Below are 14021 nucleotides of genomic sequence, written 5' to 3'. Positions count from 1 at the left end.
CCCCGTGGTCTGGAGAAAGCATGTAAACAAACTATTGCACAAGCGTGCGTGACTTGACATTGAGCTGCTTCAACTATAATTTTGTCATATGTTTTTAAAATAAAAAAAAAAAAACAACTAGACATTGTGTTGGTTGGAAATAATTTATCAGTTTTGTGAAATTATCTTGTCAATAAATGTTTCAAACATGTTTATTCATAAAAACTCTCATCCTATTTTTAAACTACTTTATCATGGCTATTCAAAGTATCTCAGAGTAAAATAGGTAAAGCCTTTATCTCAACTGTGATTTTTCTTGACACAATCCTCGTAGTAGTAAAAGGTTTTGTTTTAATAATATGTGGTACAGTAATTGTTGTTAGAAAACCATGAATGTAGGATACTATCCATTTTCATAGTAATGTCTATGTATTAAAGTTAAAAATAATGGTTTGGATACAGTTCTGAGAAGAAAACCACAAAAATACGGGTAGCCGCGTACCGTACCGATTTTGTACCGAGAACCGAGGTACAAAATATTGTACCGTACCGAACCGTACCGACCTTAAATTTTTTGTACCGCAGACCCCTAGTAGGCAGCGCCACCAGCGTTGCTATGCGGAGTACATGGCAACGCTGGTGGCGCTGCCTACGATTGACAGGCAAAGCTCTCTCAAAACACTTAATGCTTTTTACCATGCGGTTGGCATTCTGGGTTATAGTAGTATGTTTTCTGTGCTTTTGTTTATTTAATTTAGGCCTAGTTTAATTCAATAGGTAACTGAACTTAGATAATAAGTAAAGGTACAAACCTGAACCAAGCTTTATTAGTCAAAATTATAAAGCACTACCAATAACAAATTTTGTAAGACACATTCAACCAATTGGGTAGTGATAATCATTATAACCACATAAAAACGCACATTGTTTTCTTTTACTAAGTAGGGATTTAGGCCTACAACTTACTGTCAGCCCTAAGTATATGTTTTAGAACATAAACTTTAAAAAGGTATGCCTAAAATAAAACTTGTTGTCATAACTTAACATAGCCTAATCTCATGACGCTCATGGCTTAGGCTACTGGACAACTAGGTTTGAAGGTACAAGAACCTAGGCCCTATTTTTAACCATTTACAATACCTAGTTTAAATCTTCGATTGAAATAATAAAGCCCCCTTTAGCCTAAATGTAGGCTAACTTAAACTTAGGCATTTTTAGAATGAGTTTATCAAGTTACATAAATGTATAATTATTAACTTTTAACCTACTTTTAAGGACTTTTTACACGTGTTGCATTCTGCAACAGAGTCCTTTTTGACGAAAAAACTCCCAAATTAAACTCCTTTACTTATTTTTGAATTCTTGTGATGATGTTGAAAACACATTTAGGCCTAAATCGGCTTCTTCATCTGAATCCATCTTGTGTCATTCAACCAAACTTAAATGAAGCCTAGGCCTACAACTTTTAGGCAATATCCAACAGTATAAAAGCAACTGTTGTCAAAATATACAAAAATTGTTACTAAGTTTAGCTGAAATACTTAGCGCAGACGTGCTGCTAAACAAACTGTCTCTAAACTCCAACCTCAAAACTTCTTGTCTTTTAACACAGCTTGCGCTAATGCAATAGAAAAAAGAAAGAACTAACTAGAGAAGTAGAAGAATAGAAGTAGACTTCCATAGCAAGTGCGAATTACGTTTTACTCTGGGATCACGGCAAATCTATCTAGCAGACAAAATTTGTATATTTCATATTTCAAGTTTATAAAGGTGACGGTGCGCGTTTTGGTACCATGTATAAGAGAACTCAGTATAATTTGTTCCGGTATCTTATTCGCCATCACTTTTTCAGTTTTACTTCACTCGAAATAGACACATCAACGTCGTATGCTAGATTTATGTAGGTCTACCGTGATCCCAGAACAAAACGTAACTTGAACCCGATCGCCATCGCCAAGAACAATGAAGGCGGATGAATGTTAATGTAGTGTTTTACAGCACATAATAAGTTTAATAATGTTGGAAAATAATAAAATAAAATATCTAAGTGAGTTTTAATTAAATATTGTATTGCATTTTTATTTAATCTGAAGCAGCTTAATAGTTTTTATTTATTTTCAAACCAAGTTAGAACGGAACTATTTTACCGACCTTGTTTATTTGGCTAATGGCGGAGGACATTATTTCATCGGAAACTCACGACACGATTACACAATAGTTGAAAATGAAACGTTGTCACGCGATAGTCGATAGAAACTGATTACTATTCGTATTTTAGCCCGATGGTAATTTATTATTTATTACTTGAAACACTTTTTTGGCCAACTTGATTTGTTTTATGTTTTCCAAAGCTCCAACTAATTATGTGACCAGATGCGAAGTATTCGAAAAGGTCCGAACTATTCGACCACCTTCGAATTATTCAAAAAATCGAATACTCGCAGATAGAACGAATCGAATCGAATAGTAAAACTATTCGAATAGTAAATATCGAATCGAAATTTTGAATATTCGCACACCCCTAAACTTAAGTAACTTAAGTTTTAACTTGTTCTCTTTTGCTGTAGTACTGTAATGAGAGGGTGGGATTTGTAAACCAATGCATTTAGCATAATCAATGCATTTAAGATCATGCCACACTTAAGTAATGTAACCATCTTAATATCACATTATAGGCCCAGAGGTGCCCATCCCCCCTAAACCCAGAGGCGCAATCCCCCCCCCCCCCCAAGCCAAAGGAGTAGTCCCCCCAATTTATGTTGTCGTCTATTTAAACCTACCCTCCCCCCACCAATTTATCTGACAATTTCCCTTTACCTCATAAAACGAGTATTTAAAGTATTTAGTAAACTTGAGGTACAAAAAACAAACTTGCTGATTGAGAATCAAAATTAAATGTTTAATAGGAAATGTCATTTAACAATACATATCTAAGTAATGGTTGAATTAGAAGTTTTTCAATTTACAAAATTCCGAATTAGTATTGTCAGCCAACACGTGCTCAGTATTGCTATAGACAACGTCTTCAACACGTTCAACAATAGGCCTATACTCGGTGAATTACTCTACTCCAACACAGTACTGTAACTGTACAATATATTAGGTGGATTTAATGTTTAGAGGGTATTAAGAATTCAAACAGCTTTAAGTGTATTAATAATACTTTGGCAAAAAGTATCTTAATTGTTTCAAAATTATAGGCAGAGTCACGAAATAAGTCAGACTTGTTGCTCGCCACTTCCAGGCTGCCTTCTACAAAAATCGCCGGGCAAAATACCATGTTACCAGAACAAAAGGTTTTTGTGACGAAGTAATCTTATAATTCATTTTGATAGCCCCAGGATTGCCTTTTATGACTAAAATGGTAGGAACGTATTTTGTCAGACAATCCGTTTGTACACAAAACACGAAACGATAACAGATAGGCCTATCAATCCACGCGTTTATATTGCCGCGGGAAGGACTGGAAGTAAACTGAATCAGGTTATGACGGAAAGACGTGGTCTCTGGATTGTCGTCTGCGTTATCAAAAGCTGATATTGGACTAATTGTAGTGACGGAGTATGTTCAAAATATAACGGGATTCATAATTGAGTTTTCCATTCAAAACTATTGACAATAATAACCAATTTATATGCTGGATATAAATGATGGTCTCGAAATTCTATAGTACTGCACGAAAGGAAATTTTTAAATACTTTGAGGAGTTTGAAATATATGAATACATAAAATTGGGGACAGCACAACATTTTTGAGTGAAAACACTCAATTAATTGTGAAAGCCATTATATTTTCAATACTCTTCTCAGTCACTATAACAATAGTCCAATATCAGCTGTTGAAAACGCAGACGACAATCGACAATTCAGAGACCACGTCGGTCCGTCATAACCTGAACCCGATTCAGTTTACTTCCAGTCTTGCCGACGGCAAGGTACGCGCGTGAATTGATAAGCCTATCTGTAATCGTTTCGTGTTTTGTGTTAAATGTTTGTAACGTATACTGACGACACCTCCAGAAGGGGATCTTTTGTAAATCCTGACTATGGTGGAGTTAAAGAACCAACAAAACATATGTAGCATGTAAAATTCTACACTGGTATGTTAAGGGTTGTCTGACAAGGTGCTTTACCATTCTTAGAAGCAATCTTAATTACAAACGGCAAAATGTTGGTGTTGATAGTGAGAAACACTTTTTCGGACTGCTTGTACAAAATTATACAGCCATTATGACAGCTAGCAAAAATTAAATATCCCCCCCAAAATCCCTTAAAAATAGTCCCCCCCAAAAATTCCTGTGGCGCAAACGCGCCACAGTACCCCCCTCTGGGCACCCCTGTATAGGCCTAATTTTCTTTTGAGATCTTCTAGCGAATTTCCTATAGCCTACAGAGAATAAGCTATTACTGTATGTTTTCTGGTAAGTCCTTACCTGGAATCACTTACTTTTTCGTTTTGTTGTTCCCAAGGGCAAAAACACCATCCATTCAAATTCATACATACATATGGTCAAATTCATATACATTTTCTTTTCAATCCATATTGTAGAACTAAAAAAAATTAGTAAGGGACATTAAAACTTAGTTGTATGTCTAATGGTTACAGAAAAAAAAACTATAAATTTAAAATTGTCATGTTAATCTTATGTAGAATAAGTAAACTGTTGTAGTTTGCTTGTTTATGGATATATTTTGATCAAATTTGGTAAATCTTTTTTATTTCATACCAAGCAATTTACATTCTTGAATTAAAAAAACACAATTTATAACATTCCTTGTAGCAGCAAAACCAAGTACTCACTAAACCTAATGTTATTAAAATGGGAAATAAATATAAAATATTAGAAGGAATACTTCAATAGAAATCCGATCAGGCAAATATAAACGTACTTAGTCAGCAGGTTTGCAGCGGTAGTATTCTACGATATGTTAGCATTATTTTTTTTTTTTTTAATAAATTTTAACCTTGATTTATCATGCCAGGTTATGTGAGAGACAAGACTGGAAACTACACTCTGTGCATCCACATCATGAACAGTCTCACAGCACTGACTATACTTCTGTGGACTGTAGAGTTTGTGTACATGAGGTCCAAGAACAAGAAGAACACATTCAAGGATGTCGCCGACATGGAAAGATAGTCCATATTAATTATTATGAGAATATTAATTTCTATGCAAAAATGTGCTTAACTGAATTGCAGATACTCATTAAGTACTCTTTATGTACACTGGAGTATCAGCATAAGCTGGACACGTCCTATGCTTATGGAAAGTATTAGAATAGATAAAATTGTGGTTTAAGATAGTTCCTTGAATAAGGGTTTGAAAGTAAAGGTTTGAATTGGAGTAAATCACAGTTCTTGTGATAGTTTAGGTCAAAGTAAAGAGACCTGGACATACATTTTTCAATGGCAACTAAACAGCCTTATATTACTTAGAACTTTTTATATCCTAAAACCAATTGTTTCTGGAGCTGAGTTGTTCAATATCTCTTATGGGTTTACTAAAAATCTTACATCTTCCACCAATGTTCATAAAAATACAATCAAACGTCAGTTTAACTTGTCTGCGAGATGTATTAAAAATGTAAAATGTAGTTATAACAAGATTTTTTTTATTTCAGAGAGTTTATAGTTGTTGAGTTCAGGTTAATGTCTTTTGTGATTTTAACCATATCAGCTATTTTTTTACCTAAAACTTCAACCAATTTATCAAAAAATTAAATAAGACTTAATGCTTTTGATAATTGGAATACTTACTTAGGAAGTACTGGATAATCAAGTGGTTATAGAGCTTGCCTAGCAACAAAAGGTTGCCAATTCGATCCTGAGATACTTAAGTAGCATTTGATGGTTCGAAACTGTGCCTAGCTGTCCACGATTGTCGGCTTCTTTTAAATTATCCTGGTCAAAAAAAAGGTGATCTGGGTCAGCAACAAAACTACACAGATCATCCCAAACCATTGTACACCCACTCTGCTGATATGGGTCAGCAACAACACTACACAGATCGTCCGAAACCATTGTACACCCCTCTGCTGATCTGGGTCAGCAACAAAACTACACAGATCATCCCAAACCGTTGTACACCCACTCTGCTGATCTGGGTCAGTAACAAAACTACACAGATCATCCCAAACCATTGTACAGCCACTCTGCTGATCTGGGTCAGCAACAAACCACACAGATCATCCCAAACCATTGTACACCCACTCTGCTGATCTGGGTCAGCAACAAAACTACACAGATCATCTCAAACCATTGTACAGCCACTCTGCTGATCTGGGTCAGCAAAACAAAACCACACAGATCATCCCAAACCATTGTACACCCACTCTGCTGATCTGGGTCGGCAACAAAACTACACAGATCATCCCAAACCATTGTACACCCACTCAGCTGATCTGGGTCAGCAACAAAACCACACAGATCATCCCAAACCATTGTACACCCACTCTGCTGATCTGGGTCAGCAACAAAACTACACAGATCATCCCAAACCATTGTACACCCACTCTGCTGATCTGGGTCAGCAACAAAACTACACAGATCATCTCAAACCATTGTACAGCCACTCTGCTGATCTGGGTCAGCAAAACAAAACCACACAGATCATCCCAAACCATTGTACACCCACTCTGCTGATCTGGGTCGGCAACAAAACTACACAGATCATCCCAAACCATTGTACACCCACTCAGCTGATCTGGGTCAGCAACAAAACCACACAGATCATCCCAAACCATTGTACACCCACTCTGCTGATCTGGGTCAGCAACAAAACTACACAGATCATCCCAAACCATTGTACACCCACTCTGCTGATCTGGGTCAGCAACAAAACTACACAGATCATCCCAAACCATTGTACACCCACTCTGCTGATCTGGGTCAGCAACAAAACTAAACTACACAGATCATCCCAAACCATTGTACACCCACTCTGCTGATCTGGGTCAGCAACAAAACTAAACTACACAGATCATCCCAAACCATTGTACACCCACTCTGCTGATCTGGGTCAGCAACAAAACCACACAGATCATCCCAAACCATTGTACACCCACTCTGCTGATCTGGGTCAGCAACAAAACCACACAGATCATCCCAAACCATTGTACACCCACTCTGCTGATCTGGGTCAGCAACAAAACTACACAGATCATCCCAAACCATTGTACACCCACTCTGCTGATCTGGGTCAGCAACAAAACTACACAGATCATCCCAAACCATTGTACACCCACTCTGCTGATCTGGGTCAGCAACAAAACTACACAGATCATCCCAAACCATTGTACACCCACTCTGCTGATCTGGGTCAGCAACAAAACTACACAGATCATCCCAAACCATTGTACACCCACTCTGCTTATCTGGGTCAGCAACAAAACTACACAGATCATCCCAAACCATTGTACACCCACTCAGCTGATCTGGGTCAGCAACAAAACTACACAGATCATCCCAAACCATTGTACACCCACTCTGCTGATCTGGGTCAGCAACAAAACTACACAGATTATTCCAAACAATTGTACACCCACTCTGCATTCTTATTCAGTTCAGCGAAACTAAAAGTTGATGTTACAGTGACGTAGCCAGGATTTCAAAATAGGGGGGGTCGACCGACCGGAGGGTCTGGGGAGTATTCCATACCCCCCAGGTAAATGGGGGGTCCGGGAAAAATATAGGTCCTAAAACGGTCTTTTTTAGCTCTCTTGGCATTGAAAATTATCAACCCCAACGTCAATACAGTATGATTATATAATTTTACATTTAATTTAACAAAAAAATATTATATTTAAGACCGGAAGGGGGGGTCCGGACCCCCAGGACCCCCCCCCCCCCCCTCTGGCTACGTCACTGGTTAAGTAATGTTTGATGCTCAAACTAAATGCTCAAAATACTCTTTCACAATTGATCAATTATTTGTAATTTTATACTTATCCATTTTATACATCATAAAATGTCTGGATGTTTTTAAATCATCCTCACAAAGAATATTTTGTTTGTAATTGTAAATGTGTACTGTAGGCCTTAGTTATTACTAAGCAAGCAAGTATATATTTTGTATTATTCATTCAGAGTTTATATTTCAAATCATTTGTTAACTAGTATAGCATTGTAAACTGTAACCCTAAGCAAGCAAGTATATATTTTTGATTACTCGTTCATAGTTTATATTTTAAATCATCCGTTAACTAATATAGCACTGTAAACTGTAACCGATTTCATAACAATCGTTAATGCAGTAGAGTTATCTTAATCTAAAAACCGCTTCTAAATGTTCTGGTCAATCAAAACGCATTCAGAAGTTAAATGTTGTTAGAATTTGGTCTTCTTGTTCTTAAATAAAAGAAGAGATCTTAAGAGGTAAAACGAAAAAAATATTGTCCAAGATTCAGCCTCTAATCGACAAATACACACAGAAATACGGTACTATATAAAGTACACTTAATTCACAAATGAAATGGCTCTTGATGGAGACAATGCTGTACAATTGGTGAGCCAACTGTGTTTATTTTTAGTGTGTCCATGGCCTTGGCCTTGGAAATGGTTCTTGGACCTAATTTGTTGTTACTAGTGAAATACAATTTTGTTAACATAGCAATATTCCCAGTATCCCACTAAAAACTGTTTGCTTTTGAAAAAGTTCTGATAACAATTGGTTTGGATTAAGATACTCTAAAGCAATTGCATATTTTATCGCGTACTTATTTCTAGAATGATAAGTGATAATGATGTGTTAGTTTTAAATTTAATCATCCAAAACAATTGTCTAACAATATATCCATTTAAAAAAAGAGAATTTATTTACAGTTATTTGTCTTGTTGTATTAGCACAAATGTGTAATTATTTGCGCTCATTGTTACTTTAGGTTAATGTAATCGTATTCACCATTCAGTTAATTTGTGTGTTTTATACCTAATGTTTTAGATATAAATAAATAAAACTTTACCAAAATTTATAAAATTGAGAAGTGATATGTTCCTTTTTTATGCTTTTAAAATTAGCTTTCTTTACATTAGTCAAGATTTTAAAATAAGCTATTTGGCAAGATATTTTAAGTTATTTGAGCGGAGCGAAGCGAAGCGAGCGAAGCTCTTATACTACACTCCTGCTTTTGTTTTACAAATACTCCTCCTGAACGGCTGAAGCGATCTGCACCAAATTTAGCACAACCATAGTAACCGACCATGGGAAGGTATAAATCTGAAATGGTACAAATCGGACCACAGGGCTTTTCTCTACGTGAATTCAAACTTTTGGAAATTTAACATGGGCCTTATGGGTTAATTGGTTGCCATGACATTATTTGCAAGATAACAATAAAAAGGTAAACAAGAGTCGCAACATATGTTAGTCAACGAATCACCCAAATAGCATATTACAAATACCGTACAGAGAAAAAGGGAAGAAAAATCGGATTAATATCATTGAGTATAATTTACTACAAAATGAAATACCAATAATTATGGTCGGCGGAATAAGGCTGATGCACCATAATCCAAATAGCCATTCCATTTATGTGAACCAAATCTAGGCCTACATACAATTGAGTTTGGATACTGCAAGTAGACATTCCATTGACGTGAACCAGGCATACCATTGGCATTGGATACTGCAAATAGACACAATACAATACAATACAATACAATATTCTTTATTGTTAATTCGTCAAGAATTACAATAGTGTCAATACAATAGTGAATTGTACATGTTAATTTTCATAAAATTCCTTTATTGAGTAGAAGGGTCTTGCGATTAGCCACTTCTTCAGCTCCTGGTGTAGCTTGTTGCCAGTCAGGTCTCTCAGGTAGTCAGGTAGATGGTTCCTCAGCTTGCAGCCGGTGTAGGAAGGTTTTTTCTCCCAAAGAGTTGTTCGGTGAACTGGTAGTGCAAATTTGGAGCCATGACGGGTGTTGTAGTGGTGCAGGTCTTGGTTTCTTGGGGGGTTTATTTCATTCACATACTTAATGGTTTCAAGTATGTAGAGAGACACCACTGTGAGGATTCCTAGGTTTACGAATGCTAGTCTGCAAGTCTGTGGTGGTACAAGGTTGGCGAGGGCTCTTATGGCTTTCTTTTGAAGGACAAGAATTCGATTCATATTTTTTGTTGAAGTTCCTCCCCACACTGTCAAGCCATATCTAAGATGCGACTCTACCAGTGCGAAGTAAGCTGTTTTGGCCACAGAGAGTCCGCCTGTGTAGTTTATCCTTCTGACGACATATATTCCAGTACTGATTTTTTTGCTTAGGTGGTTGATGTGCTCTTTCCATGTTAGTTTGTTATCAAGGATAACACCGAGAAATTTTGTGTAGTTTTCTATTGTTACATCCTCTAATTGAGGGACTATGTCTTTTTTCTTACTGAAATTCAGAGTTGTAGTTTTTGTGGGGTTTATTGCTAAGTCATTGTTCTTTGAGTAGAGGATAGCTTTATTTAAGATCGATTTTGAATTAAGGTAAAGGCTTTGGGCTGTGTTGTCCTTGATCAAAATGGTTGTGTCATCTGCATACATGATTGCAACAGCATTTTCACTCTCAATTTGTTTGGGGAAGTCATTAGTCAATAAGATGAATAGAATCGGGCCTAATACAGAGCCTTGTGAAACTCCTCTCGTCAGCTTGCTTTTTGAAGATTTGAAACTTTCTGTGACTTCATTTGATGAGTTTTTCAGTTCCACGACTTGTGAACGTCCCGTTAGGTAGCTTTTGAACCATTCTAGCGCAGAGTTTCTTATACCGAGTCTTTCAAGTTTCTTGCATATCAGGTCGTGGCCCAGGCAGTCAAAAGCCTTACTGTAATCAAGGAAGATGGCGGAAATGTATTGTTCGTTTTCTATCTGGTCTAGGACGTACTCAATTAGTGCTGTTATAGCTGAGGATGTAGATTTATTCTTCCGAAAGCCATGTTGGTTGTCAGTTAAGAGTTTGTTATGATTAAGATGTGCCATTAATCTAGCCAGAGCAATTTTTTCTATGATTTTAGAGAAACTGGAGATGAGAGAAATGGGCCTGTAGTTTTGAGCATTTTCAGTTGGTCCTTTTTTATGTTTGGGGTATATTTTACTGACTTTTATGGCGGATGGGAATTTGCCTTCTTTAAATGATTTATTTATAAGATAAACCAGAGGAGAGATGAGTTCTTGAGAGCAGTGCTTTATCATCTTAGAGGAAAACTCATCTATTCCACTTGATGTTTTGGCTTTTAGGGAGTTTATTATCGTTTTAACTTCTTTATAGGATGTTGAAGTTAGGGTAAGGTGTATTGGGCAGACTGGTTCCTCTCCACTCAGCACTGTTTCAGGGTCTATAACGATTGCTCTGTTTTGGTCAAGGGTATTTTCTGCTATATTTGAGAAGAATGTGTTGAAGTGTTCGGCCATTTCTTTTGTGTTGTTTGTGAGTTTGCCATTTATTTCTAATTCTGCAAGGGTTTTCTCTTCACATTTTCCTTTCCTTTCCTTGTTTATAACTTGCCATAGTGCTTTTGGTTTGTTGTCAGCTTGTTCTATGAAGCTAGCTGTTGAGGACATTTTTAGGTTTCTTAGTTTCATGTCGTATATCCTTTTTCTATTAATCATTTCTAATTTGTCTTCATTTCTGTTCGTTAACACAAACTTTTGCAGAGCTTTCAAAAAGTTCTCTTTAAGGTATTTTGCTTCAGGATCGTAGTACTTCATATGTTTTTTTGTTTTTAATAATTTTAGTTTTCTTTAATGGGCATGTATAATCCAGTGCTGTTTGAAGAATATTATGAAATTTGTTGTAGGAGGTTTCAAGATTGGGTGAAGAGTAAACATGTTCCCAATTTTGTAGATGGAGGTGGGCCTTCAGATTGTTTAGGTTTGTGTTGTTTAGGCTTCTTTTCATTACAAATCTTTGGGAAGTGTCTTCTTGGTGTGTTTTCAGCAGGCACAGCTGCGCAGTGTGGTCAGATAGACCAGTATGCACAACTTGTCCAGTAATATACGCACATGGTATGTTTGAGCATATACAGTCTATTGAAGTGGCTGTGTCATGGGTTATTCTGGTGGCCTCTAGAGGAAATCTCCAGATGTTTTGTGTGGTTAACTCTTCTTCCAGCATGGTGTTTTTGGAATCTTGGGTGAGCCTGTCGATATTTATGTCACCGATAAGTATTAGGTTTTTCTTGTGTACTTCTTGTAGTTCTAGCGTGTCTGATAGGAGGTCAAGGGCAATTCTTGCATTTTCGATTGGTGGTCTATAGATTCCCAGAATGTAGATATCCTTTTTCTTTGTTGTCTGCATGCGAATCATTGCTGCTTCGAAAATTAACTCCTGGCATGTGTTTGATATGTTAATAGCTGATACTGTATCAGCAAGGGATTCCTTGGAATATATTGCAACACCTCCAAGTTTATGTTCTTCTCTACTAAAGTGGGTAATTAAAGAGTAGCCGGGAATTTTTGTAGCTTCTAGCTCTGTTTTTTTCAGTCCGTGTTCAGTCAAGACTAGAATGCTTGGTTTTGTGTCATTGAGAATATGGTGTAGTCTGTTCGTCTTTGTAGCAAGTCCTCTAATATTTTGGTGCATTATTGCTACACAAGAATTATTTGGAGATTTGCAGATTTTTCTTTTGCTTTTTTCAGGCTGTTTGTTTCTAAAAAAGGGGTTATAGTATGGGGCACTGTAGAGTTATTAGATTGTTGACTTGAATTGGGTTCTTGCAGCTGCTCATGTTTCTGTTCTCCTTGAGAAGAGAGGCAGTCCATCTCGGTCATGTTTAGTCGCTTGGTGTGTGACAGAATATTCTTTTTATATAGGTCTATATTTTTCCAAAAGAAGTCTTCAATGGTCTCTCCCGGCTTAAGAAGCTTGGCGGTGGTCGGGGGTTTCCCTGTGTTCTTTGGTTTAGTTGATTTGTTTGGGGGAGATATAGTGCCCTTGAAAGTAGAGCAAACTCCTTTTGGAATTTTGATGGCCTTGGGTTTTTTAATATTTTGATTTTGTGTTTGTTGTGGTTGACTTTGGTGTTCTGGTGCTTCTTTCCTCAACTTGCTTTTTGCTATTTGCAAGGAAACACTGAAATGGGTTTTCTTAGTAGTTGCCAATTTGTTTTTATTATATGAAACTCGTCTTGGTGTGTTAATTGGCTTGCAAGGAGTCTCCTTTTTCTCAGTTATTAGTTGCTGGGAATCTTCTACTGTTATTTTATCTTCTAATTTCTTCATTTTTGACTCCATATTATTCTGTTTTTCTTTTAGGGCCTTTAGTTCAAGTAGAATTAGTGTTTCTGTGTTTGATGCTTCTGGATTTTTGCTGTCTGAAACTGTGGTTTTGTTTGTGAGGTCCTTCGCCTCTGTAGTGGTTGTCTGTGTGCTTGTCTCTCTGAATGATTTTGTAGATTCTTCTCCGGTGTTTATTCTGCTGCATGTATTTTTTTGCCTAAGGCATTTAATTTCATTCTCCATGTCCTTTATTTTTGTGTTGAAGCTATTAAAAGTTTCTTCCCTGTCTTTGTCATAATCTTCAAATGTTTTTGTGAGAGTGTTTCTCAGGCTTACTTCCTTTTCCAATTGGTGTTCTAGTTCAGTTATTGTTTCGATTAGGTCGTTGTTTCTAATTAGAATAGTATTTTTCTCATCTTCTAGTTGTTCAATTTGAGCGTGGTAGTTCATGATGTCGATGGTTTGTATGTTTGTTAGTTTCTGGGCCAGACTCGAGTTTTGTTGAGTCAGGTTGAGTACTTCTTCTCTTAGTTTGCTATTTTGTGCTAGAAGTGCGTTTCCAACTTCTGCTGCAAGTGTTAGAGAAGTTTCTAAATCAGGATCTTCTGAGTTTTCTAGTTCTAGAATTTTGTTTTCTACCTCGCCCATTTTGTTACCCTGACTTTCAGAGGATATTTGATTTGGGGGTGTGGGAGTTTGGTCTTCTTTTAGTTGTAACGCTGGCTTTCCAGAGGTGAGGGAAAGATCACTACAATTGTTACACCTCCATAGGAAAATGTCTTCTTTAGAAAGGTTTTTTAATTGTTTTTCTGTGATATTGACACATCCACCATGAAACCA

At 36.8% G+C, this 14021-nt stretch overlaps 1 protein-coding gene across 2 annotated transcripts in view; it reads left to right on the top strand.

Annotated features, from left to right (window-relative positions):
• Positions 1 to 6872, top strand: part of LOC128990683 (monocarboxylate transporter 12-B-like) — a 46518-nt gene extending 39646 nt beyond the window's left edge. For both annotated transcript variants that reach the window (XM_054413195.1, XM_054413194.1), the window contains exon 10: positions 4962 to 6872. In XM_054413195.1, coding sequence (XP_054269170.1) covers positions 4962 to 5119 — 158 coding nt within the window. In that variant the 3' untranslated portion in view covers positions 5120 to 6872. The remainder of the gene's footprint in view (positions 1 to 4961) is intronic.
• Positions 6873 to 14021: the final 7149 nt, after the last annotated feature.

This window comes from Macrosteles quadrilineatus, unplaced genomic scaffold (genome assembly GCF_028750875.1).
Source record: "Macrosteles quadrilineatus isolate MER2022 unplaced genomic scaffold, UCM_ALF_1.0 Scaffold_3__2_contigs__length_128488019, whole genome shotgun sequence".
Taxonomy (NCBI): Eukaryota; Metazoa; Arthropoda; class Insecta; order Hemiptera; family Cicadellidae; genus Macrosteles; species Macrosteles quadrilineatus.
Note: the sequence above shows the minus strand (reverse complement) of the source record. Positions and strands in the feature narration are given on the sequence as shown.